The 26,508-nt window shown below is 48.8% G+C and overlaps 1 protein-coding gene across 1 annotated transcript in view; it reads right to left on the bottom strand.

Annotated features, from left to right (window-relative positions):
- LOC140386083 (orofacial cleft 1 candidate gene 1 protein homolog) overlaps nucleotides 1–26,508 on the bottom strand; it is a 56,321-nt gene that overhangs the window by 8,190 nt on the left and 21,623 nt on the right. Inside the window, exons 3-4 of the mRNA XM_072468661.1 lie at nucleotides 18,032–18,098; nucleotides 17,532–17,708 (exon numbers count right to left, since the gene is read on the bottom strand). Of these exons, the coding sequence (XP_072324762.1) occupies nucleotides 17,532–17,708; nucleotides 18,032–18,098 (244 nt within the window). The remainder of the gene's footprint in view (nucleotides 1–17,531; nucleotides 17,709–18,031; nucleotides 18,099–26,508) is intronic.

The raw sequence follows: 26,508 nt of genomic DNA, 5'->3' as shown, positions 1-26,508 counted from the left end.
TGAACGTGCTGCCAAGATTCCTCGTCCTATTCAGATCACTCCTGATCTTCATCCCCAAGGCCTTCTTCAACAAAATAGACAAATTAATCGTGACGTTTGTGTGTGTGTGTGGGTCGAGGCAGGGGATGGGGGGGAGGGAGGAGAGGAGCCTTAGGATACTGTTATGGGTCCGGGTTTACAGAACCCCAAAGTGTTTCATGGAGTTCAACCGACCCACAACTTTCACTAGATTGTGGTGTGGGAAGCACACGGCGCACTCTCCAGGTGTGATACAGCTAATTATGGACAAATGATTTTAAAAACAAAACGATGTGCTGGATTTTCCCCTACCCGGCGGGGCGGGGGGTCCCGGCAGGATGGAGTGGCGGGAACAACTCCAGCGTCGGGCCGCCCCAAAGGTGCGGATTTCTCTGCACCTTTAGGGACCAAGCCCTCACCTTTAGGGGCTAGGCCCGCGCCGGAGTGGTTGCCATCCCGCCGGCTGGCATGGAAGGCCTTTGGCGCCACACCAGCTGGGGCCGAAGGAACTCCGCCGGCTGGGGGAAATCCGCGCGGGAGCATCAGTGGCTGCTGGCGTCATCCCCGCGCATGCGCGGGGGGGGGGGGTCGCCTCCGCGTCGGCCATCGCAGAGGCTATGGCCGACAAGGAGGGGAAACAGTGCCCCCACGGCACAGGCCCGCCCGCGGATCTGTAGGCCCCGATCGTGGGCCAGGCCACCGTGTGTGCACCCCCCCGGGGCCAAATCACCCGGGCCCCCCCCTGGACCCCGGAGCCCTCTCGCGCCGCCTGGTCCCGCCAGTAAGGGAGGTGGTTTAATTCACGCCAGCGGGACCGGCATTACAACAGCGGGGCTTCGGCCCATCGCGGGCCGGAGAATCGCCGGGGGGAGGGGGCCTGTTGCCCGACGCGGCGCGATTCCCACCCCCACCGCATATCCGGTGCCGGAGAATTCGGCGGCCGGCGGGGGTAGGATTCATGCCGACCCCCAGCGATTATCCGACCCGGCGGGGGGTCAGAGAATCCCGACCAATGTTTATTCTATAAACTCAAGTTTATCTTTTAAAAACAAACATTGAATATCGTATCACCCATTACTGCAAAGATAACCCCAAAAGACTACAACACTAAATAATCCTTCAAACTGTTCCTTTAAACACCCAAAAGACTTCAAACCTTCAAAAACAGCCATGAGGTTACATTCAATATATTCATACTTTGGATTTGCAGACATCAACAGACCACCTCTGGGTTTCTTCTTGCAGCTTTCAGCAAAACACACAGACACTCCCAGCTGCCTCCTCAAAACTGAAACCTAAAGCAGAAGTGAGCTCAGCTACCCCCCCCCCCACCCTCTGACATTACTTCAGTAATATGATCAGCTCCATTTCCTAAAGGTACATTGCTTAAACATCCATTTCTTAAAGGTACTCTCACATGTCAATCCACAAAGGTGTCCTGCAAAGAAGGAACATTGGGTGGCGGGGGGGAGCTTAGCCCTTCTGAACCTCCTATTCTACAACTGGGCAACCAATGCAGAAAGGTATGGGGGTGGATCAAGGAGCTGGGGACGCAATGGGTGAGAATGGAGGAGATCCGCATGTTCTCCCCGTGTTTGCGTGGGTTTCCTCCGGGTGCTCCAGTTCCCTCCCACAGTCCAAAGATGTGCAGGTTAGGTGGATTTGCCATGATAAATTGCCCTTAGGGTAGATTGGGTTGTTGGGTTACAGGGATTGGGTGGAGGTGTGGGCTTCAGTAGGGTACTCTTTCCAAGAGTCAGTGCCGACTCGATGGGCCAAATGGCCTCCTTCTGCACTGTAAATTCTATGATATCTATTATATCTCCTGCACAGGGGCATCCCTTCAACCACTGGCTATGGCCCCACTCCCATTTCTCCCAGCCAAGTACTCAAGGAGCTTGGTGGTGGTGGCCATTCTGAGGATGTGGAACCAAGTCTTTTCCATCTGGGTGCGATGTCCACTATGGTCCCCATCTGCAGAAGCCATAAATTCACCCATGCAACAGTAGACGCTTCCTTTCAAAGGCGGAGACAGGACAAAGGGGTACTGATGGTAGGGGACCTATAAATAGACGACAGAGTAACAGACAAGCTCCAACCCCTGAAAGGGAACGAGCTTCGGTACATGCAACTAAGGAACTTCCTCCATAAGGAGACCGCGACAGTCCCCCAAAGACCCAGACACATCCTGCTGGACAGACTTCTGACATCGGACGAACTAGGAGCAGGTAGCTGTGCAGACATTAATGGCTGACTACTGGAGGAAGTAAAGGCACCGCTGGACAAGACACGGGAAAAATGGGAGGAAGAGCTAGGCACGGAGATAGTTTTAGGACTCTGGATTGAAGCATTGCATAAGACAAACTCCATCTCCTCATGCACAGGGCTGAGTCTAATGCATCAGGGCGCACTTGACCAGAACACGTATGAGTGGGTTCTTCCGGGAGGTAGAGGATAAATGTGAACGGTGACAGGTGGGCCCGGCCAACCACACCCACATGTTCTGGTCTTGCCCCAAACTTGTCGGGAACTGGACCGCCTTTTTCGAGGCCATGTCCAAGGTTGTGGGAGTGAGGGTGGAGTCATGCCCACTAGTGGCGGTCTTCGGGGTATCGGAACAGCCAGAGCTCGTTACGGGGAGAGGGGACAGGTGGCCTAGCCTTTGCCTCTCTGATCGCCTGCCGGAGACTCCTGCTCGGATGGAGATCAGCAACCCCATTCAAGGCCACAGACTGACTGTCGGGCTTAGCGCAATTCCTCAAATTGGAAAAGTTAAAATTCACAATCAGAGGATTGGAGGAAAAGGCTTCCACAACACAGGGCAGCAATTTGCCAACCTGTTCGTGACCAGCGACCAATAAGGGGGGCGAGGAACGAAAGTGACAAAGGAAGAAGAGAAGGGAGTGGAGGTGGGGTGGGGGGGGAGAGGATAGGAGAAGGGAAGAGGGAAGACACTAGCCATAGTGCAGGGGTTGCAGGGCAGAGGAACCAAAGGGCACCGGAGGAAAGGGAGCCCATGGGTGTGGCCATGGCAACAACAATGGGGTACGCCTGGGTGGCCGCAACACATCCCTGGTATGTTTTAATACCATGGAGCCACATATAAATAGCCAAACAGTACAGTTGTGGTAACTGTTCACTGGTGTCCCAATGTAAAACAGGCCTCATAACTGTATCTATGTTTCCTATTTATTAATACGTGATTACTCTGTTTTCCCTTTCATGGTTTTATTTTACTGTTTGTATTTTTTATTCTGTTGTCTTTTTTTTGTAATATTGTCACAATCAAATACAAAAACCACTGCTGTCTCACGGCGTTGAAGACCCGGGTTCGACCCCGGCCCCGGAGTTTGCACATTCTCCCCGTGTCTGCGTGGGTCTCACCCCCACAGCCCAAAGATGTGCAGGGTAGGGGAATTGGTCACACTAAATAGCCCCTTAATCAGCAAAAATAATTGGATACTTTTAAAACCGATGGACCATGTCCGCAATGACTGAAAACCGTGCCCACCAAGTACCCTTTTCTGTGCTATCAAATGGCCACGTTCCAGGGGAGGATAAAGAAAACGCTTCAGAGACATTCTGAAGCTCTCCTTGAAGCACCACAGCATTGATCTTAGAGACTGGGAGAGAGCCACCTTCTCCATTGAGCTACATCACCCTAATTCCCTACGTCTTAATGACGAGGCAGAGCAGTGGCCGCGGAGGAAAGAAAAGGAAGCAAATCCTGTGCCCCGGATCCCACTGCCTCGTGGGACGTCCTGCCCTGTGGGCCCAAAGATCTGTTGGTCGAGAATCGGACAGTTCGGTCACATGAAGAGCCACGGCAGAAACTTGCAACCCTGGGTCAACATCATCCTCAAATCGAGAGATAAGTCGATGAATATTACAATGGCATTGTGGTTTTTTTATTGCCCCAAATAGTCAGCTGATTTAGAAGAACTGGAGATGAATTCAGTATTTGTTCAGTATGTTTATATATAAATTAAGAGATTAGTTCTGATTTTAGAATCACAGCAATGCATAACCTACACAGGGGCCACTTGGGATGTTAGCCTGGATTTACACCGAGTCAGGCCGGGTCAGCCCTTTAAAATGACGGATAGGTCTCAATTCCATGATTCCTGGCCCCTGATTTTCACGAATGCCTTTAAAGGGTACGTGCAATTTCCTGTCAAAAGCCTGCGTCCAGCAGCCCCCCCCCCGCCCCGACCTGGCTGGCTCCATTGCAGAGGTAGGCATGTCCCACTCCTCCACAATTTTCAGGGAGTCAGGTCAGGTTTTTAAAGGATCTTGGTTCATGGACCCTCAGAGGAGTCATTTACCTGAGTCTGCATGAGGGGAACCTTTACAAAGTTAAGTACAGAAAGTCCTCCTCATTCGCTTCACCCATCCACGATGGTACCTAATGCCCCCATGCCAAGCTCTGCCCTTCTACACAACCCCCACGGCCCCATGGCCCCATGTTATACTACGGCACCTCCATGCCCATTAACCCATTATACACTCTCTATAACCATGAGCCCTGTAATGATAGTAGGATGTATGACAAAAAAGCTTTAAAAAAGTAATTCAGGGCAGCATGGTGGCACAGTGATTAGCACTGCTGCCTCACGGCGCCAAGGTCCTAGGTTTGATCCTGGCCTGGGCCACTGTCCATGTGGAGTTTGCACATTCTCCCCATGTTTGCATGGGTTTCGCCCCCACAACCCAAAGATATGCAGGCTAGGTGGATTGGCCACGCTAAATTGCCCCTTAATTGGAAAAAATGAATTGGGTACTCCAAATTTATTTAAAAAAAAATAATAATTCATTCAGAACTTTCTTCTATGTTGAAAAAAATGAATTTCACTACAACCCAATAAAACTATCAATAACAAAAAACAACAACCGGTGAAATGGTGTCAAATTGACAGGAAAGGTTAGAGAGATGGAGTTGTCAATCAAACAATGTTTTCTCTAGGGCGCAGCTGTTTCAACAATCTTAAATGGATGTTAGGGTTCTCAGCCAAGCCTCATTATGTATGCAGGGCTGAGAACCCAGACACCCATTAGAGTACTAAAACACCTAAGCCCCAGAGGAAAAATTGTTTGATTATCAGCAAAGGCTCTCTGATCTCTGCTGTCAATTTCGCAATGTTTGTTTACCAAAAAAAGTGTGACTTAACTAAAGAAGGCCTAGGCCTGCCTCCGGTGTTTGGGATGGTAACCCAAGTGACCCTGGACCCTGGAGCACCACAGCAGTGGATGGATGAGGGGAGCATCTATCAGGTGGATCTTCCAGCCTCGGTGTCTTTGCGGAGGTCCAACGTACAGCCTCAGACTGTTCCTGGAGGTTCGTTTTCTTTAGTCAATGGTGGGACAGTGATGTTGGGTGCCTTTTCAATACCGCACCCGGGTATGAGGGCGAGATGTGCGTCATCAAGCCCACCCTTCAACAGAAGATGGCACAATAGCCCTGGATGCATAATTAATTATGGCGGGGATGGAGGATATGGAATGCTTTCCCGTCAGCCTCCACGGCGGGAACTGCTCTCTTTCCCCCACCCCTGCTGTGGGACTTAAGTCACGAATGGGAATAGTGCCCTTTGTCTTTGAGCCCATAAATCTCTCTGTCATCCACAATCTTTGGTGTCTTTCCATTGAGGCTGCAGCTCCTCTTCTCATCTTGCTCCCAAGATGTATTTGTTATCTCACACTTACTCATATAAATCTGTCACCTGTTTTTCTATTCCATTCACCTCTGTCCTGCTGAAGTCGTTTACAGTCTTTGCTATTTGGCAAACAAACACTCTGGGCTGGATTCTCCTGCCCTGCCCATTGCAAAAACGCCAAGGGCGAGCTGCGTACAATGGGGAACTCCATTGACCTCGGGCTGGATTCTCCGGTCGCCCGGCAGCCATGGCCGGAGTATCCCGCCCTCCGTTTTCAGCTTGTTGGCAAATTTTGGTATTGAGCTTTTATGTCCAAGCTCAAGTCATCCATGTGTACCTTGCATTGCGAGAGTGCTTTCCATGACTACCGAGAAATCCCAAAGTGCTTTGCACCCAATTAAGTACTTTTTAACATGTACTCACTCTTGTCGTGTAGGAAACGTAGCAGTAATTTGTGCACAGCAGGCTCCCACAAGCAGCAATGTGATAATGGCCAGATAATCTGTTTTACTGATGTCGATTGAGGGGTAAATATTGCCCAGGGCATCAGGACTGACTCTCCACCTCTTTAGTGCGATAGGATCGTTAATGTCCACCTGAGATGCAGACAGTGCCTTGTTTTAGTAGACAGCCCCTGAGACAGTGCTGCACTGGAATGTCAGTGCAGATGTTGTGCTGAGGTCCTCGAGTAGGATTTGGAACTCCCTCAGGAGGTCAAAGGGTATGGGGAGCAGGCAGGAAAATGGAGAGGAAGCTGAAGGCCAGCCACAATCATGGCTTCGATTCCCGGCTTGGGTCACTGTCTGTGCGGAGTCTGCACGTTCTCCCGCGTGGGTTTCCTCCGCGTGCTCCGGTTTCCTCCCACAAGTCCCGAAAGATGTGCTTGTTGGTGAATTGGACATTCTAAATTTCCCTCAGTGTACCCGAACAGGCGCCATAATGTGGCAACCCGGGGATTTTCACAGTGACTTCACTGCAGTGTTAATGTAAGCCTACTTGTGACACTAATAAAGATTATTATTATTAATGGCAGAGAAAATTCGACTGGCCATCTGGTCTGCTCCTTTGTTCTTCTGATCCCACAATCTTTTAAACAATGGACAATAGAGTTTCATTCAATCACATTCTGTCCCAATATTGCACAACTCACAAAGAAATAGATTTTAAAAAATAATCCGATGGGTTCAGTTCCATACCTGGGGCGAAATTCTCCCCCAACGGCGGGATGCCCGCCGACTGGCGCCAAAGCCGGCGCAAATCAGACGGGCATCGCGCCGGCAAAAAGGTGCGGAAGTCTCCGCATCTTTGGCGGCCGAGCCCCAATATTGAGGGGCTAGGCCGACGCCGGAGGGATTTCCGCCCCGCCAGCTGGCGGAAATGGCGTTTGTTGCCCCGCCAGCTGGCGCGGAAATGCGGCGCATGCGCGGGAGCGTCAGTGGCCGCTGTCAGTTTCCCAGCACATGCGCGGGAGCGTCAGCGGCCGCTGTCAGTTTCCCGCGCATGCGCAGTGGGGAGAGTCACTTCCGCCTCCGCCATGGTGGAGACCGTGGCGGAGGCGGAAGGGAAAGAGTGACCCCACGGCACAGGCCCGCCTGCGGATCGGTGGGCCCCGATCGCGGGCCAGGCCACCGTGGGGGCACCCCCCGGGGTCAGATCGCCCCGCGCCCCCCCCCCCCCAGGACCCCGGAGCCCGCCCACGCCGCCTGGTCCCGCCGGTAAATACCAGGTTTGATTTACGCCGGCGGGACAGGCAATTCCTGGGCGGGACTTCGGCCCATCCGGGCCGGAGAATCCAGCGGGGGGTCCCGCCAACCGGCGCGGCCGGATTCCCGCCCCCGCCCAATCTCCGGGAGCGGAGACTTCAGCGGGGGCGGGATTCACGGCGGCCAACGGCCATTCTCCAACCCGGCGGGGGGTCGGAGAATGACGCCCCTGTTTTTTCAATTGATTGAACTCCACCGGTCCACAATGTAGTCATGTAGACTTCCAACAACATTGGTGGATTTTTCCTGTACTCACGCAAGTAATGTCGGTGCGTGTGAAATGATCAGGGAGAATTTTTAAATTGTCTTTCCGCTGGTAAGATATTCTGCGACAAATTGGCCTCACTTCCTGCGCTACCAAAGTTAGAAACTGTTGGCTTTACTCTAGTTGCGCATGTCGCATGCCTGCAGTTGCAGTGCATGATCAGTCTCTGACGGGTAGCTGCAGAGAAGGATTTGCAGCATCCACGGACATGGACCCCACCCCTCCACACGTGAGGAAAGCTCGGCCTGTGGGTACTTACATCAAGTTCCATTGCTGGCCACTAAATCCCACATATGTTCAGAGTACGTGGGGGCTCTGCCACTTTGTCAGAACATTTTTCAAATTGAGTTTTAAGTTCCTACATTGCCCGGGAGGTCCAGTGAAACTCCCAGAGCACTATTTAAACTCAACTTGACATAGTATTGGAGTTGCACTCCATGAAATGTCAAGCCCAAGGGGTCTAACACTGCAGCATCCTGAAATCAGATCAGGTCCCAATTCTGGAGTGATATTGTCACATTTCACAGCACCACAAGCTGACAGTATAAATGCATCCCATAACTGTCACGGGATGATATGACACTGCCTCAATCTATTTTACCTGTGGGAATATTTATCGTATCGCACTGCTGAAAGTGACATACCTTCTACTTATCAGTCAGAAATGCATTTATGCTAGCTGCTGAGTATTATGTTCAAAGGAACAATTTAATTGGATACGGTAAAGAAATAGCAAGGCCAGCATTTCTTGTTAGCCATCGGTCTCAACTAGCTTCCCTTTTTTGCCCTGGTTCATCATAAACCAGATCAAAGACCAGACTGAAAAATGGATTTGTTGAGCACAGGACATTTGCTCCGTTGAAAATGGCACAGTGCATTAATTTGGCAGAGGCTTTATTAAAACTGTGGCTTTAAGCTTGTCCCCAGCAGGGAGGTGATATCTCTCCTCTGCGTGGTTTTGCTCCTTAGCTTCAAGAATACATGTATTAGATTTAAGGCACAGTGTATTGAGGCTGAAGTTAAATCGATAGAGGAAGGGAGAGCATGTTGGACAACTTAAAACACACTCGATCAATTCTGGGATACTGTGATTTATAAAAATGATCAGCCATTTCTTCCACATACGTTCTTTAATTGGCTAAATGAAGCAGCTTTGCCCCTTGATAAATCCTCCATTCATGCTTTATTGGAGAAGATGATTCAAATGCCAATAAACTATACAAAGAGTGTACGAAAAACACTTTCAATCCATTTGTGAGCTTGCCATGAATCATCCAGCTCCCATCCATGTAAAAACATTTGTGTGCTGAAGAGTTTAGTCAATGTATGGATTCACCTGCATAATTTGATTACAATCGATCATTCTGCACTGTACAAGACATAATAAACCTCGACGTTGATGACTTTATTTAAGGAAAAGTCTGACAACAAACGTAACAAAAGGTGGGATTTCCTGGCCCTGCCCATCGCCATCCAGTCCCGCCAAAAGTCAATGGGCTTTCGGCAAGATCCCATCCCCCCCCCCCCTGATGTGTTGGGTGTTCTGGATCACATACAGGTCACCAACACTTGAAGTAGTGCAACACTATTTCATTAAAAGGTTAACTATTTAAACATACTTGAACTGTGGGTAAATACGATACCAGCTTTAACTAAAGACCTTTGCCTTGTCCTAACCAGTTGATGCACTCAGCATATGGTGAATGTCTGTGTTGCAGGCTGTGAGCTCTGTGCTCCGAGCTAGCTGCTACTCGAATGAGCGGGAACTCTGATGTCCCCTGTCTTTATAGTGTGTGTCCTCTCACTGGTGATTGGCTGCGGTGTTGTGTATGTTGATTGGTCCCACTGTGTGTCCATCAGTGTGTGTCTGCACCATGATATACTGGTGTATATTATGACATTCCCCCTTTTATACAAAAAAATGTGCCTGCATGACAATAAATAGAATGTCCCTGACTACGTGTGTGTGAAATATTTACAGGACTATGTACATAAAACTAAGCTATTTACATGGGAAGGTGCCTGGTGCAGAAAAAAAACAGTGTGTCCACAAATAACGAGATGAACACTATATTGGATTGGATTGGATTGGATTTGTTTATTGTCACGTGTACCGAGGTACAGTGAAAAGTATTTTTCTGCGAGCAGCTCAACAGATCATTAAGCACATGAGAAGAAAAGGGAATAAAAGAAAATACATAATAGGGCAACACAACATATACAATGTAACTACAGAGGCACTGGCATCAGATGAAGCATACAGGGTGTAGTGTTAATGAGGTCAGTCCATAAGAGGGTCATTTAGGAGTCTGGTGACAGTGGGGAAGAAGCTGTTTTTGAGTCTGTTCGTGCGGGTTCTCAAACTTCTGTATCTCCTGCCCGATGGAAGAAGTTGGAAGAGTGAGTAAGCTGGGTGGGAGGGATCTTTGATTATGCTGCCCGCTTTCGCCAGGCAGCGGGAGGTGTAGATGGAGTCAATGGATGGGAGGCAGGTTTGTGTGATGGACTGAGCGGTGTTCACGACTCTCTGAAGTTTCTTGCGGTCCTGGGCCGAGCAGTTGCCATACCAGGCTGTGATGCAGCCCGATAGGATGCTTTCTATGGTGCATCTGTAAAAGTTGGTAAGGGTTAATGTGGACATGCCGAATTTCCTTAGTTTCCTGAGACGCTGTTGTGCTTTCTTGGTGGTAGCGTCGACGTGGGTGGACCAGGACAGATTTTTGGAGATGTGCACCTCTAGGAATTTGAAACTGCTAACCATCTCCACCTCGGCCCCGTTGCTGCTGACAGGGGTGTGTACAGTACTTTGCTTCCTGAAGTCAATTACGAGCTCTTTAGTTTTGCTGGCATTGAGGGAGAGATTGTTGTCGCTACACCACTCCACTAGGTTCTCTATCTCCCTCCTGTATTCGGACTCATCGTTATTCGAGATCCGGCCCACTATGGTCGATTAAACTTGAACGATTAAACGGAAGAACAGAACAGACCAGAGAGTCCATTAGTGCAAAGTTCACAAATTAAGTCTCTGAGGTGGGCGACGAATTCTGGTTGACCCCCTCAAGGGTGGGTCGGGAGCCACCAGCTGAGGAGCAGGCTGGACTGCGTCAGAGTGAGGAGGATGCAGAGTAACCGGAATCTCTGCATATTCCAGGTCAGGGACAACAGGAGGGCGTGGCACTGGCGGAGGATCACGTAGCGAGCGCGGAACGAGATGAAGGGCACGCCGATTACGGCGCAGAATGGAATCATCCGGTAGACGAACCAGGAACGAGCGGGAGCCACCTGCCGAAGAACCACAGCATTTGCAGACCAGCCACCATCCGGAAGATAGATGCAGACATTGTCATCTGGAGTCAGAGCAGGGAGATCAGCTGCACGGGTACCATGAGCCGCCATGTCCTGTGCACGAGACAGTTGCATTCGTTGAAGGACCGGAACGTGGTCGAGGTCTGGGACGTGAATGGACGGCACCGTCGTCCTCAGGGTGCGACCCATGAGCAGCTAGGCAGGCGACAGGTCAGTAGACAGTGGGGCCGAGCGATAGGCCAGCAGGGCGAGGTAGAAGTTGGATCCTGCATCGGCAGCCTTGCAGAGGAGCCGTTTGACTATGTGGACGCCCTTCTCCGCTTTGCCATTGGATTGGGGGTACAGGGGACTGGATGTCACATGCACAAAGTTGTACCCCCTGGCAAAGTTGGACCATTCCTGGCTTGCGAAGCAGGGGCCATTGTCCGACATCACAGTGAGTAGGATGCCGTGATGAGCAAACGTGTCCTTACAGGCACGGATGACTGCAGACGATGTGATGTCGTGCAAACGTACCACCTCTGGGTAGTTAGAAAAATAGTCTACAATCAGAACATAGTCCCTGCCTCGCGCGTGGAACAGGTCGATGCCGACCTTGGACCATGGGGACGTGACCAACTCATGGGGCTATAGGGTCTCATGTGGTTGGGCCGGCTGGAAGCGCTGACAGGTGGGGCAGTTGAGCACTGTGTTGGCGATGTCGTCATTGATGCCGGACCAGTACACTGCCTCTCGGGCCCATTGGCGGCACTTCTCCACACCAAGATGGCCCTTGTGTAACTGTTCCAAGACGAGCTGGCGCATGCTCTGCGGGATAACAATGCGGTCCAGCTTCAGGAGGACACCATCGACTACCGCCAGATCATCTCTGATGTTGTAGAACTGCGGGCATTGGCCCTTGAGCCACCCGTCTGTTAGGTGGCGCATGACATGCTGTAGCAGGGGGTCAGCCGCAGTCTCGCGGCGAATTTGGACAAGGCGTTCATCCGTGGCCGGTAGATTGGAGGCCACGAAGGCCACATGGGCGTCAACCTGGGAGACGAATCCCGCTGGGTCACACGGGGTGTTGACTGCCCTGGACAGAGCGTCGGCTATGATCAGGTCTTTGCCCGGGGTGTATACGAGCTGAAAGTCGTATCGCCGGAGTTTGAGCAGAATGCGCTGGAGGTGAGGCGTCATGTCGTTCAAGTCTGTTAGTACTTTCTTGACCAGCGGGCGATGGTCGGTCTCGACGGTGAATTGGGGAAGGCCGTAGACATAATCATGAAATTTGACGACACCGGTCAACAGGCCCAGGCACTCCTTTTCTATCTGCGCGTAGCGCTGTTCCGTGGGGGTCATGGCGCGTGACGCATATCCAACGGGGGCCCATGGTGAGGCCTCATCGCGTTGCAGGAGCACTGCCCCAATGCCAGATTGGCTGGCATCGGTCGAAATTTTTGTCTCTTTCGCTGGATCCAAAAAGGCCAATACCGGGGCCGTGGTAAGTTTGGTTTTAAGTTCTGTCCATTCGCTCTCGTGGGCAGGAAGCCATTGGAAGTCTGTCGTCTTCCTGACCAGGTTCCTGAGAGCTGTGGTATGAGAGGCGAGGTTCGGGATGAACTTCCCTAGGAAGTTGACCATGCCCAGAAATCGGAGGACCGCCTTCTTGTCCTCTGGCTTTTTCATGGCTGTGATTTCAACCACCTTGTCCGCATCCGGCCGCACACCCAACTGGGAGATGTGGGGCGGGATTCTCCGCAATCGGCGCGATGTCCGCCGACCGGCGCCAAAAACGGCGTGAATCAGTCCGGCATCGCGCCGCCCCAAAGGTGCGGAATCCTCCGCATCTTGAGGGGCCGAGCCCTCACCTTGAGGGGCTAGGCCCGCGCCGGACTGATTTCCGCCCCACCAGCTGGCAGGAAAGGCCTTTGGTGCCCCGCCAGCTGGCACGGAAATGACTTTGCCGTGCGGCGCATGCGCGGGAGCGTCAGTGGCCGCTCACGGCATCCCCGCATGCGCAGTGGAGGGGGTCTCTTCCGCCTCCACCATAGTGGAGACCATGGCGAAGGCGGAAGGAAAAGAGTGCCCCCACGGCACAGGCCCGCCCGCGGATCGGTGGGCCCCGATCGCAGGCCAGGCCACCGTGGGGGCACCCCCTGGGGCCAGATCGCCCCCCCCCCCCCCCCCCAGGACCCCGGAGCCCGCCCGTGCCACCTTGTCCCGCCGGTACGAGAGGTGGTTTGATTCTCGCAGGCAGGACAGGCATTCAAGCAGCGGGATTCGGCCCATCGTGGGCCGGAGAATCGCCGGAGGGGGCCCGCCAACCGGCATGGCGCGATCCCCATATATCCGGTGCCGGAGAATTCGGCAACCGCCGGGGGCGGGATTCACGCCAGCCTCCGGCGATTCTCCGACCCGGCGGGGGGTCGGAGAATCCCGCCCGTGGTCCCCTAGGAACTTGAGTTCCGTCTGGCCAAAGGTGCATTTGGATCTGTTGAGGCGTAGGCCCTGCTCCCGTATGCGTTTGAACGCTACTGAGGCTACTGATATGCTCCTGCGGGGTGGTGGACCAAATGTTTATGTCGTCAACATAGACGCGAACACCTTCAATGCCTTCCATCATTTGTTCCATGATCCTGTTGAACACCTCTGATGCCGATATGGTCCCAAACGGCATCCTGTTGTAACAATATCTGCCAAAGGGGGTGTTAAAGGTACACAGTTTCCTGCTGGATCTGTCTAGTTGAATTTGCCAGAATCCTTTCGAGGAGTCAAGTTTGGTGAAGAGCTTGGCCCGAGCCATCTCGCATGTGATCTCTTCGCGCTTGGGGATTGGGTAATGCTCCCTCATTATGTTGCGATTCAGATCCTTTGGATCGATGCAGATTCTGAACTCGCCGGAAGGCTTCTTTACGCACACCATGGAACTGACCCAGTCGGTTGGTTCCGTAACTCTGGAGATCACTCCTTGGTCTTGGATGTCCTGCAGCTGCTGCTTGAGGCGGTCCTTGAGGGGTGCTGGGACTCTGCAAGGTGCATGCACCACAGGCGTGGCGTTCTGTTTGAGTATGATCTTGTAAGTATATGGGAGCGTGCCCATGCCTTCGAAGACGTTGCGGTGCTGGTCGATGATGGCGTTGAGTTGCGCCCTGAAGTCAGCATCCTCGAAGGCAGATGTGTCATCAGGAGAGAGTGAACTCTTTGAACGAGGTTTAGCAATTTGCACGCCTGTGCACCAAGCAGAGAGTCCTTCGAGGAGCCCACGATCTCGAAAAGAAGGATGGCTTTTCGTGACTTGTGCGTCACTTCGAGTTGGCATGAGCCGGTAGCAGGAATGATGTTGCCATTGTAGTCCAATAGCTGGCAGGCCGATGGGAGAATGGTTGGTTTGACACGAAGGCTTTGGAAAGCAGACCACACCATGAGATTGGCGGAGGCACCAGTGTCCAGGAATCGTATTTGGGACCAGTTGACCTTCAGGGTTGCACACCACTCGTCATCTGGATCGATGCTGTATACCGACAACGGCTGGTGTCTTTGCTTCGGGGACAGCCTGTTTTTCGTTACGACACCGACTCGAAAAGGCACCTTCGGGTCCTCGGTGTCACTGCTGTGTGGGAGGTCGGAATCGGACTCGGTGACCGTGGGTTGAATTGCCCGAACATTCCTGCGAGGCTGGCTGAAGCGATATGAATTGGAAGGCTGAGCTGCTCGACAGCAGGCAGCATAGTGGCCAAATCTTCCACATTGTAAGCATTGCCGCTTTAAATAGGCGGAGGCACAGTTGCCGCACGTTGTGCCGTCAGCACATTTGCTGCGCCACCGCGCATGCGCGGTGCGGTCCTGCGTGGTACGCGCCTACGTATTACGTTCCTCCATGTCGCCGTCTCCTCGTTTGTTCGTACAAGCGCGGGAGTCCACGAAAAGCGCGCAAAATGGCCGCCCTCATCCAGGCTGAGGCCCTGGAGGTGTTCAATCACTTGGACCCGTTCCACCTCGTGGGGACCTTGCCGCGCCGTTTCAGCCGCTTGTATATGGGAGTACCGACTGGTGACATTTTCATGTAGGACACAGGTCTCGATGGCGGTCGCTAGGGTGAGTTGCTTTACTTTGAGGAGCTGCTGACGTAGGGGGTCCGACTGAACACCAAAAACGATCTGGTCGCGTATCATGGAGTCGGAGGTGGGCCCGTAGCAGCAAGATTGCGCAAGGATGTGGAGGTGCGTTAAAAAGGATTGGAAAGGTTCGTCCTTACCCTGCAAACGCTGCTGGAACACGTAACGTTCAAAACTTTCATTCACCTCTACGCTGCAGTGAGGGTCAAATTTGAGGAGAACCGTCTTGAACTTCGTCTTGTCTTCGTCATCTGCAAAGGTGAGGGAGTTGAAAATATGGACGGCATGGTCCCCGGCTGTGGAGATGAGAAGAGCAATCTTTCTGGTGTCCAAGGTGCCCTCCCTATCCGTGGCTTCGAGGTAGAGCTGGAAGCGCTGTTTGAAAATCTTCCAGTTGGCCCCGAGGTTGCCGGCAATGCGGAGCGGCGGCAGCGGGCTGATGTTGTCCATGTTGCAGAATGACGGAATGCTGGCGGAAGGCAGATCACTTGCAGGTAGGTCTAAGAAGTGCTAGTACGCAACCACTCCTGGTATCATGATGTGTTGGGTGTTCTAGATCACATACACGTCACCAACACTTGAAGTAGTGCAACACTATTTTATTAACAGGTTAACTATTTAAACATACTTGAACTGTGGGTAAATACAATACCAGCTTTAACTAAAGACCTTTGCCTTGTCCTAACCAGTTGATACACTCAGCACATGGTGAATGTCTGTGTTGCAGGCTGTGAGCTCTGTGCTCCTAGCTAGCTGCTACTCGAATGAGCGGGAACTCTGATGTCCCCTGTCTTTATAGTGCGTGTGCTCTCACTGGTGATTGGCTGCAGTGTTGTGTATGTTGATTGGTCCCACTGTGTGTTCATCGGTGTATGTCTGCACCATGATATACTGGTGTATATTATAACATCCCCTCCCCCCACTCCAACCCCGTGGAAAGTCCTGCCACAGCCGGACTGGAAATTCCTGGCAACACCACCTCACACACACCTCTCCCCACCAACCTACCCCCACCCCCACTTACTGCCACCTGAAAACCCCAGCCAAAAAGTTTCTTATTTTGGTAAAAAGGGGAGGAAAAAAGTCTTAAACCTGTTTAGATTTAATTTACTGGATAAGGCAAATTACTGCAGATGCTGGAATCTGAAACGAAAGAGAAAATGCTGGAAAATCTCAGCAGGTCTGGCAGCATCTGTAGGGAGAGAAAAGAGCTAACGTTTCGATTTAACTTAAAAGGCTGTTCGAACAAATGTCTAATTCCAAAAGTGCCAGCTGGCGGAGGACAAAACCACAAAACAAAACAATTGAGCAATGTATATTCAGTGGTATAGATAGGACATTTCACTCCATTTGTAAATTTCAGAGATTTAACTAACTGAGCCATTAACAACAATTCAGATTAAGTTGGTCAATGCAGTGTAGCATCCGCTCCGGGGAGGAGGGCTGTAATATAATTCCAATAAGGTACTTTACTTCTGGGTATCGTGTCCAGATCAGGCTATGATAATACCAGATCTTTGAATCATCTGAGGATTACTTTTCACTACTTTTGTTGAATTTTGTTTTTTGAAAGGAGAATGCCTCTTTTTCCATCATCCCATTTTAGCAGAAAAAGTGAGATTTGTTGCTGACAGCCTTGATGAGCAGTACACATTGTCAATTCGGCATGTCTGCCAGGGTACTCAAGCACCTAATGTGTAAAACTGTGACAAATTTCATAGTGCACAATGACTATTCTTAAAAGATGTCTTGCAAGCGTGCTCTCAACTGATTGGCATCATTTGGCCGTTAATACCTGTGCCAATTTTTTTTCTTGCTTACCAAAACAAATGCAAATGTTTGAAGAAAAAATATATCTTTTGTAAAAAAACAAAAAAATTCCACTGTCGGTTCCTGATCTGTAGATTTATAAACACATCACATAACCTGTCACAGTTCAACATATTTTGCTCTAGAAGCTGTAAGCCTTTTTAATCCAATGATTGCACTTTTTATCAGTTTGAGGTGGACATTTTGGCAAAATAATTAAGGGATTTGGTCTGGAAATAAAGGAGAACTAAACTAAGCTCTGTGATTAAGGTCATTTGAAAAGGTGTGTGAAGTTAAATGCAGCTATCTAAAGGGTGCCCACTTTCATTAGCTGAATCCCAAGTTTTTTTTAAACGGAATTCGTTTGAGGAGGTTTGAAGGTAAGATCAAGTATTCCAGCTGCCAACCTAAGGAAGCTTTCCCTTCAAGTTTCCACGTAGAATGCCTGGACACATCCCAAGTCCCAAAGGATTTGCTCTCATTTCTGCAAGTCGCAGAATGGGAACTTGTTCTGACACGCAAAGTTGGAATGTAAGGTTTAGACACCGGAATGTGAGGTATAATTCAAGAACAAAACCATTGTCAGTCACCATGAGGTTAATCAAGACTGAAGCCTCACCTCTTGCTTGATCATAGGTTGGGAGCAGGAGTTTTTGTTGGTGAGCAGCAAGGGTGCCATCGTGTCTGTCATGTCTAATTTCTTTTTCTGCTGAATTATGATATGCTGAAAGGTTTCTGGTGCTGATGTTAAAAGCAGGATTTTCAATGCCTTCTGTTGCAGATCTGTTGTCTTTTGCTGCATCCGTCAAAAAAAAACAAGAAGGTCAGGGTAGCACATTACGCGAAAGTACATTACAATGACAACCAGGAAAAATTTCTCCCCCGTAATTCCTTTAACATTCCCTTATCAAATATGCAGACAAACACATCATCCTCAAATGTCACCAAAACACAATTAGGTTAAAATTAAATCTGAAGCTTAAAAAAATAAATGATTAAAATAATTACAAATTGCGCCCTGACATGCAAAAGCAAAACTTAGCCTACAGCCATTTGTCTGTAATTAGTTAATTAATCCTTACACAAATTATGAGCAATAACTCATCAAGCAAGGCTCACCCATCAGAAATTCAGCCGACTTTGATTTCTTCTGCTTAGTTTGCTTTTGAGCCTTCTGCTGGAACTTCTTGAGGGAAATTGTTAAATGAATAAATTAGCTCCAGAATGAAGATCATCATTTATGATCCACAACTAACGTTGTATTTTAAACACAGGACAACAAGGAAATGTCATTTAATTTACATCTCTGCTGAAGGGTCAAACATTAAAGTGAACAACAGGAGTGGAAAATTTATTTCAAAAATAGCCCCAAAAAGAAAATCCTTAAAATTGAATATATAATGAAGGTCATTGGCCTCTTTCAATCTAATTTTTTTTCCATTCACACAAATATAGAAAGGCTTAACATTTAAAGTGTTCCGCTGTGTTAAGTTGCTTAAATTGCATGCTCCCATTGACTTGCTCAAATTTTTCTGGTGGTTATTTTTTTTTTGGATCCATTTCTTGGTGCCTACAATTTGTAATTAATGAACCTTTATACTGGTCATCGATCATTAAAGGCCACTTTCCATTAGAATACTTCTGAACGCCTGTTCAATATTCATCTTCCTCTTCAGCAGGCACTGCAGAATTATTTGAAGCATGCACAAATGGCGAACGTATTTCTGCCTTGGCAGCATGGTGGCGCAGTGGCTAGCACTGCTGCCTTACGGCGCCCAGGTCCCAGGTTCGAATCCGGCTCTGGGTCACTGTCCGTGCGGAGTTTGCACATTCTCCCCGTGTTTGAGTGGGTTTCACCCCCACAACCCAAAGATGTGCAGGGTAGGTGGATTGGCCACGCTAAATTGCCCCTTAATTGGAAAGAAAAATGAATTGGGTACTCTAAATTTAGAAAAAACATATTTCTGCCTTGCCATTATTCCTCATGTCCAAATCATCGCATTGCTTCTGATCAATCAATGGTATCGGTTCCCTAACTCCAGGGATACACAACACACAGATTATTACCTGGGAGTCAAACTGTGAACCATAAAGTGCTCTGCTTCTGTACCAACTCTCACAAGCTAGTGTTGAATCATGGAATGTTATCGGTTGAGGTCTTTTAATAGATTCATTGTGGGGTTTTTATTCACCCTGATATTTTGTTTTGGGCAGCAATTCATAGAATGCTACTTACAGAAGATTCCTGAAACTCTAACTCACATGGAGCGACTCATTGATATGTTGAGATGACGGTTTTTAAAATCCCATCCATGAGCTGGAACAGATTTGTTAATTCTCCAATGTGGTAGTCACAAATTATTCTTTTAAAAAAATAAATTTAGAGTACCCAAGTCATCTTTCCAATTAAGGGGCAATTTAGCGTGGCCAATCCACCTACCCTGCACATTTTTGGGTTGTGGGGGCAAAACCCACGCAAACACGGGGAGAATGTTGCAAACTCCACCCGGACAGTGACCCAGAGCCGGGATTGAACCTGGGACCTCGGCGCCGTGAGGCAGCAATGCTAACCACTGCGCCACCCTGCTGCCCCATCACAAATTAATCTTAACATGGATGTGCATACTTCGCAAATATGCTCCCCTAACACTATACCAGCTAACATTCATCATTATCATTTCTAAAATAGTCAAATAGAAATATTCCTTTTTTAAATAAATTTAGAGTACCCAATTATTTTTTTCCAATTAAGGGGCAATTTAGCGTGGTCAATCCACTTACCCTGCTCATTTTTGGGTTGTGGGGGCGAAACCCACGCAAACACGGGGAGAATGTGCAAACTCCACACGGACAGTGACCCAGAGCCGGGAATGTAACCTGGGACCTCGGCGCAATCCCACTGTGCCACCGTGCTGCCCACAAACAGAAATATTCTTTGATGGTGAGTCATGAAACACACCCAAAAAAACCCAGACAGATAGTTGCTCATTTGATCATGCTTTCTCAGGTCGAGTTTCCGAGCACATGAACACCATTAAATATACCTCTTCATCCAGTTTCTCTTTTGTTCTCTTTAGAGTGCCGTCTCACTCAGTTGAGAACAGAAATGAGAATCATCAGCTTTTATCTCCGTTCTATTACTGTCAGGCCCACCAATTCTCAAAATATGCTTTGAAACAGACGTGTGTCTAACAGAACATTTCTTTAATCTTAGATAAAGTGAACAAGCATGAAAGCTGGCAAGCAAAAATCCAAACAGAAATGCACCAGAGGTTTTGAGAGAGAAAGACTGCTTAAAGGTCTGGGCCTGATTTTTACCTCTGAGCTGATGGTTCGTTACACACATTTTCGGAACGTATAGTTCATCAGAACGTGTTTATCATTCTACTGTGTCTGACTGTTCTCTGTGCCTCGTCCTCTGATATATTCACTGCTTATAGTTCGCTGATTTGATGGAGGTGAAAAAAAGTCTCTCCGTGAGAATATCCCACAGTATGACCAACTTGTGTTTAGCTGGTTGTTTAAAACTGCACAATCTACAAGGAATAAATTAGTGCCAGATCAAATGCTCCATGGAAATCATGTTCCATTCAGAGGATGCCGTTGCAATATGGAAATCATCTAAAACTTTCACCCAACTCTCACAATGCTCCATTCCAACAGTCACTGTACTCTAAATAACAATTAATTCATTGTGTAACACACTTTGATAAGTTTTGAGGTGGTACAGCATTACATATCTATTTTTACATATATCATATAGCTATGTATCTATATATATATCTATATAAATTATATATATAATCAATAAAACGCTTGGATTTTAAAATGGATACTATTTTTATTACTGATTAGAAGTTCCTGCAATAGATATAATTCATACTGCATGTCTAATGGTCATTAAAAATAAACATATGCCACAAATCTCATTTATTTAAATGGAGACTCAAATTTTGATCATCAAGCACCTACTGGTTGCTAATTTGGATTCGCATTACACTAATCTCTGCTTTCTTATTATGCCTGCGATGAATTTCATTGAGATATGTATTTATAAACAGAGGGAAACAACAGGGAGAAAGCTAAATAAAATCTAAGAACTTTGCACCAAAGCGGCCACTAAATCATACGTGTTAAACACAAAGCTAGTGATAAAACTCCAACTTGCGCCAGATGAAGGGAAATATTTGCTTTAACGTGCAATGGCTTTAGCCTCTTTTAGGAGCGCAAATGTTGCGACTTGCAGTAATTTTGGTCACGGTGTGGCATATCTTCCCGCTATTTAGAAGTAAGATATGGTGAGAGAGAAATGCTTGCCTTTGTAACAAGAATTCATTTATAACCTGTGACAAGTAAAATCTACCAAGTTTTTAAAAGAATGTGATTGTTGTCAAAAGGAATTTCGACCCAACAATGGCACGTTCAGTTCTGGTTTCATTCAAAGCCATGGCTGAGGGCTTTGGGAAAGCTACTGCGAGGCTGGTGGGCACAAACCAGCAAGGCAAGGAATTTTGCATACTGTACGGATCATCGCTCAGTTCAGGGCAGTCACATTGAATCTGCGATCAACCAATTGTGCTTCATGAAACCGTCAGCCCTAATTTATGTCTAACTGTTTTCCTCTGCCTTGCCGTAAACAACCTCCGCTCTCAGCTGTCTGCACTGCCCTTATCTGCTTACAAAGATCACACGGACAGACCCGATCAACAGCTTAGGAGCAAAACATAAAGTTACTGTTTCCCGACAGCAGTCCATGCGCAAACCGTACGTCGAAGAGAAGAGTAACTTTGCAGTGGCATGAAAATTAATTCATTTGAGCCATCCGTATCTCGGTCTCCTACATCCGAGCTGGCAGGCTTTACCTCGGTAACATGGAATCAAATTAAGTTGTTTTAACTGTTCCTGCAAACAAAATTCTTGCACGCGCAGGCAAAACAATGGAAATGACTTTCGGCGCTGCTTTCGAGCATGAGTAGGAGAGGCAGCAGGCCAAACGTTCTCTTCCAACCTGATTTCAAAGCATGCTTTCCACCTAGTGTGGAGCTCAGCATTCAGCGACCTAACCAGGAGTCCTGAAAAGCGACTGCTGGAGGCTCCTCGTGAAACGTGGCCATTACCCCTTCCCAATAGTTGTTTCTCCTAGCCCTACAAAAAGACCGTGGCCACTCCCTGCCAGACCCTCCACACCCCCTCCCCCAAGATGGCTTCTCAGTCCCTTCAAGCACCTACTTCTATCTCCCGGCACCCCGGCAGCATTGCTGGATTCCTCCCAACAGAGCGGCGCCTCTGAGTGAGTGCTCATTCATTACCTGTCAACCCATCAAATGAAAATTCGACCTCACATGAAAAATAGTTCAGGGCGGCATGGTGGCGCACTGCTGCCTCACAGCGCCGAGGTCCCAGGTTCGATCCCAGCCCCGGGTCACTGTCCATGTGGACTTTGCACATTCTCCCCGTGTCTGCATGAATCTCACTAACCACAATCCAAAAAGGATGTGCAGGCTAGGTGGATTGGCCACACTAAACTGCCCCTTCATTCGAAAAACAGAATTGGGTGCTCTAAATTTCTTTTTAAAAAAGCATTTAAAGATCTGTCAACCTCTACTTTAAACATAGCCAGTGACTGAACTTCCACAGCCACTGAGGTAGAGAATTTCATCGATTCACAACCCTCTCTGTAAAGAGGTTGCTTCTCATCTGAGTCTTCGCTCATTAAATAGGAGTCTTAGAATTGGAGCCTTAGTTCATTAAACATACATAGAAACGTACATAGAAAATAGGAGCATGAGCAGGCCATTCGGCCCTTTGAGCCTGCTCCGCCATTCATTTTGATCATGGCTAATCATCAAGTTCAATTTTCTGATTCCGCTTCCCCCCCCCATCCTTTGATTCCTTTAGCCCCAAGAGCTATGTCTATCTCCTTCTACAGCGTTTTGGCCTCAACTACTTTCTGCGGCAATGAATTCCACAGATTCTGGGTGAAGAAATTTCTCCTCACCTCAGTCCTAAAAGGTTTACCACCTATCCTCAAAAGATGACCCCCTAGTTCTGGACTCCCCCACCATCGGGAACACGCTTTCTGAATCTACGCTGCCGAATCCTGTTAGAAATTTTATAAGTTTCTTTGAGATCCCCTCTCACTTTTCTAAACTCCAATAAATATAATCCTAACAGTCCAACCATCCCAGGAATCATCCTGGTGAACCTTTGCTACACTCCCTCCATAGTAAGAACATCCTTCCTGAGGTAAGGACATCAAAATACTGCAGGTGTTGCCTCACCAATGCCCTATACAATTGCAGTTAAAACCTCTCTATTCCTATACTCAATTTCTCTCACTATGAAGGCCAACGTAAGATCTGCCTGCTGTACCTGTCGCTCACTTTCTGCGACTGATGCACAAGGACATCAAGGTCTCGCCGAATGTCCACCTCTCTCAATTTACACCCATTCAAATAATAATCTGCCTTCCTGTTTTTGCTACCGAAGCGGATAACCTCACATTTATCCACATTATACTGCATGTGCCATGCATATGCCCACTCACTCAGCCTGCCCAAATCCCGCTGAAGCATCTCTGCATCCTCCTCACAGCTCACCCTCCCACCCTACTTTGTATCATCTGCAAATTTGGAAATAACACATTTAGTTCGCTCTTCCAAATCATTGACATATAATGGGAACAGTTGGGATCCTAGCACAGATCCCTGTGGTACCCCATTAGTCACTGCCTGCCAATCAGAAAAAGTCCCATTTATTCAAACTTTTTGCTTCCCACCTGCTAACCCACTTTCTATCCATCTCAAAACACTATCTGCAATTCCATGCGTTTTAACTTCCCTACTACTGATATTAGGCTCTATAGTTCCCTGTTTTCTCTCTACCACCCTTTTTGAATAGCGAGATTATGTTTGCTACAGTCCAATTGGTAGGAACCGTTCCAGAATCCAAAGGATTTTCGGAAATGACCATCAATGGATCTACTATTTCTGGGGCCACTTCCCTCAGTACTCTGGGATGAAGATTATCAGGCCCTGGAGATTAATTCATCTTTAATCCCATTAATTTCCTCAAAATAATTTCTCTACTAATACTAATTTCCTTCAGCTCCTCACTAAAACTTCTCAGAACTTCCAGTACATTATTCATGTCTTCCTTTGTGAAGACAGAAACAAAGTACGAATTTAGTTCCTCAGCCATTTCTTTGTTCCCCGTTCTCCCGGGTTATTCTCTCTTCCAACCTCTTCCATTGGGCAGGAGATACAAAAGTCTGAGAATACGCACTAACAGATTCAAAAACAACTTCTTTCCTGATGTTATCAGGCTCCCGAATGACTCTCTCATGGGTTGAACTGATCTCTTCACACATCTTCTCCATTAAGTAATGCGAGACTCCGTATGCTTCACTCGATGTCTCTGTCTATGTATTTACATTGTGTATTTATCGTATGTCCTATGTTTTATCATGTATGGAACGACCTGCCTGGACTGTGCGCAGAACAATACTTTTCACCGTACCTCGGTAAATGTAATAATATATCAAATCTAAATGAATTTCCCATTTCTGACTGTAACAGGCCTACATACATTCTTATCAATCTTTTTACATACCTGCAGAAACCTGGGGCGGGATTCTCCGACCCCCCGCCTGGTCGGAGAATCGCTGGGGGCTGGCGTGAGTCCCGCCCCCGCTGGCAGCCGAATTCTCCGGCACCGGATATTCGGCAGGGGCGGGAATGGCGCCGCGCCGGTCGGCGGGCCCCCCCGGGGATTCTCCAGCCCGCGATAGACCAAAGTCTCGCTGCTGTCATGCCAGTCCCGCCGGCGTGAATCAAACCACCTACCTTACCGGCGGGACTGGCGGCGTGGGCGAAGCTCCGCGTCCTGGTGGGGGGGCGTGGGCAATCTGACCCCGGGGGGTGCCCCCATGGTAGCATGGTCCGCGATCGGGGCCCACCAATCCGCGGGCGGGCCTGTGCCGTGGGGGCGCTCTTTTCCCTCCGCCTCGGCCATAGCCTTCACCATGAGAGCCCCACCCCGTGCGTACGCAGGGATGACAGCAGCAGCCACTGATGCTCCCGCGCATGCGGGAACTTCCGCCGGCCGGCGAAGTCCTTTCGGCCCCAGCTAGCATGGCGCCAAAGGCCTTCCACGCCAGCCGGTGGAACGGAAACCACTCCGGCGCGCGCCTAGCCCCTCATGGTGAGGGCTTGGGCCCTAAAGGTGCAGAGAAATCCGCACCTTTGGGGCAGCCCGACGCCGGAGTGGTTCCCGCCAGTCCATCCCGCCGGGACCCCCCGCCCCGCCGGGTAGGGGAGAATCGCGGCCCGTGTCAGTTTTTATGTTCCCCGCTAGCTTACTTTCATATTGTATTTTCTCCTTCTTAATCAATGCCTTGGTTCGCCTTTGCTGAATTTTAAACGTCTCCCAATCTTTAGGTCTATTGCTTTCTCTTGTTCATTTGTATGCCTGTTCTTTGAATCTAATACAGTCTCTAATGGATGTCCCTCGGTGCATAATGCAAACTCCAAATCATCCGTGGAGAATGAACGAGTGCAAACCACAATGCTTCAATTAATTTGCTCGACGGTTTCACTCTTGTTCATTGGGATTGAGCAACAGACACCATCAAATACAACAACAACTGGCAAGAGAAGACACGGCCGCTAATAGTGGAGTGAACAACATCAAGGATCGGAATTAGAAATCCTGCTCAATAGGGGAGGAACTGCAAAAGGTTCAGAACTTTAACCCGTGCATGATTGAGTGTTAGAGTTACAGAATTGTTAGGGGAAATGGAAAGGGCATAAGAAAATATTGCAATTTAAGGATAGCATATAAGGGATAGAGTTCTCCCAATGAGCCAGAGAAGACACAGCCAGAGTGAGACAGCAAAGAGTGAGTTTGGGAATTTGAAGCTAGGTGGGAATTCAAAGCTGGGTGGGGAGGAGGCGCTTTTTAACCCTGGTAAGTAACTGGTAAGTAGTTTTTCTTTTCATTGTCTAATTTATTTATTTATTTTTTCTTTCGTTTTTTGGAATTGTAGTTGTATAAGTTAACCGAAGGTTTAAGACATGGCAGGAGATCCCAGACCCGTGTCATGCTCCTTGTGTGCAATGTGGGAGCTCAGGGATACGTCCACTGTCCCTGGCTCCTTCACGTGCAAGAAGTGTGTCCAGTTGCAGCTCCTGTTACTTGATGGTTGCTTGATGGCTCTGGAGCTGCAGATGGACTCACTTCGGAGCATCCGCGATGCTGAGGACATTGTGGATAGCACGTTTAGCGAATTGGTCACACCGCAGGTGAAAGTTACTGAGGGAGATAGAAAATGGGTGACCAAAAGACAGAACAAGAGTAGGAAGGCAGTGCAGGTGTCCCCTGCGGCCATCTCCCTGCAAAACAGATATACCGCTTTGGATACTGTTGAGGGAGACGGCTCACCAGGGGAAGGCAGCAGCAGCCAGGTTCATGGCACCGTGGCTGGCTCTGCTGCGCAGCAGGGCAGGAAGAAGAATGGCAGGCTATAGTGATAGGGGACTCAATCGTAAGGGGAATAGACAGGTGGTTCTGCGGACGCAATCGAGACTTCAGGATGG

The sequence above is a fragment of the Scyliorhinus torazame genome, chromosome 11 (genome assembly GCF_047496885.1).
Source record: "Scyliorhinus torazame isolate Kashiwa2021f chromosome 11, sScyTor2.1, whole genome shotgun sequence".
Taxonomy (NCBI): domain Eukaryota; kingdom Metazoa; phylum Chordata; class Chondrichthyes; order Carcharhiniformes; family Scyliorhinidae; genus Scyliorhinus; species Scyliorhinus torazame.
This window is presented reverse-complemented; position numbering and strand designations above follow the sequence as displayed.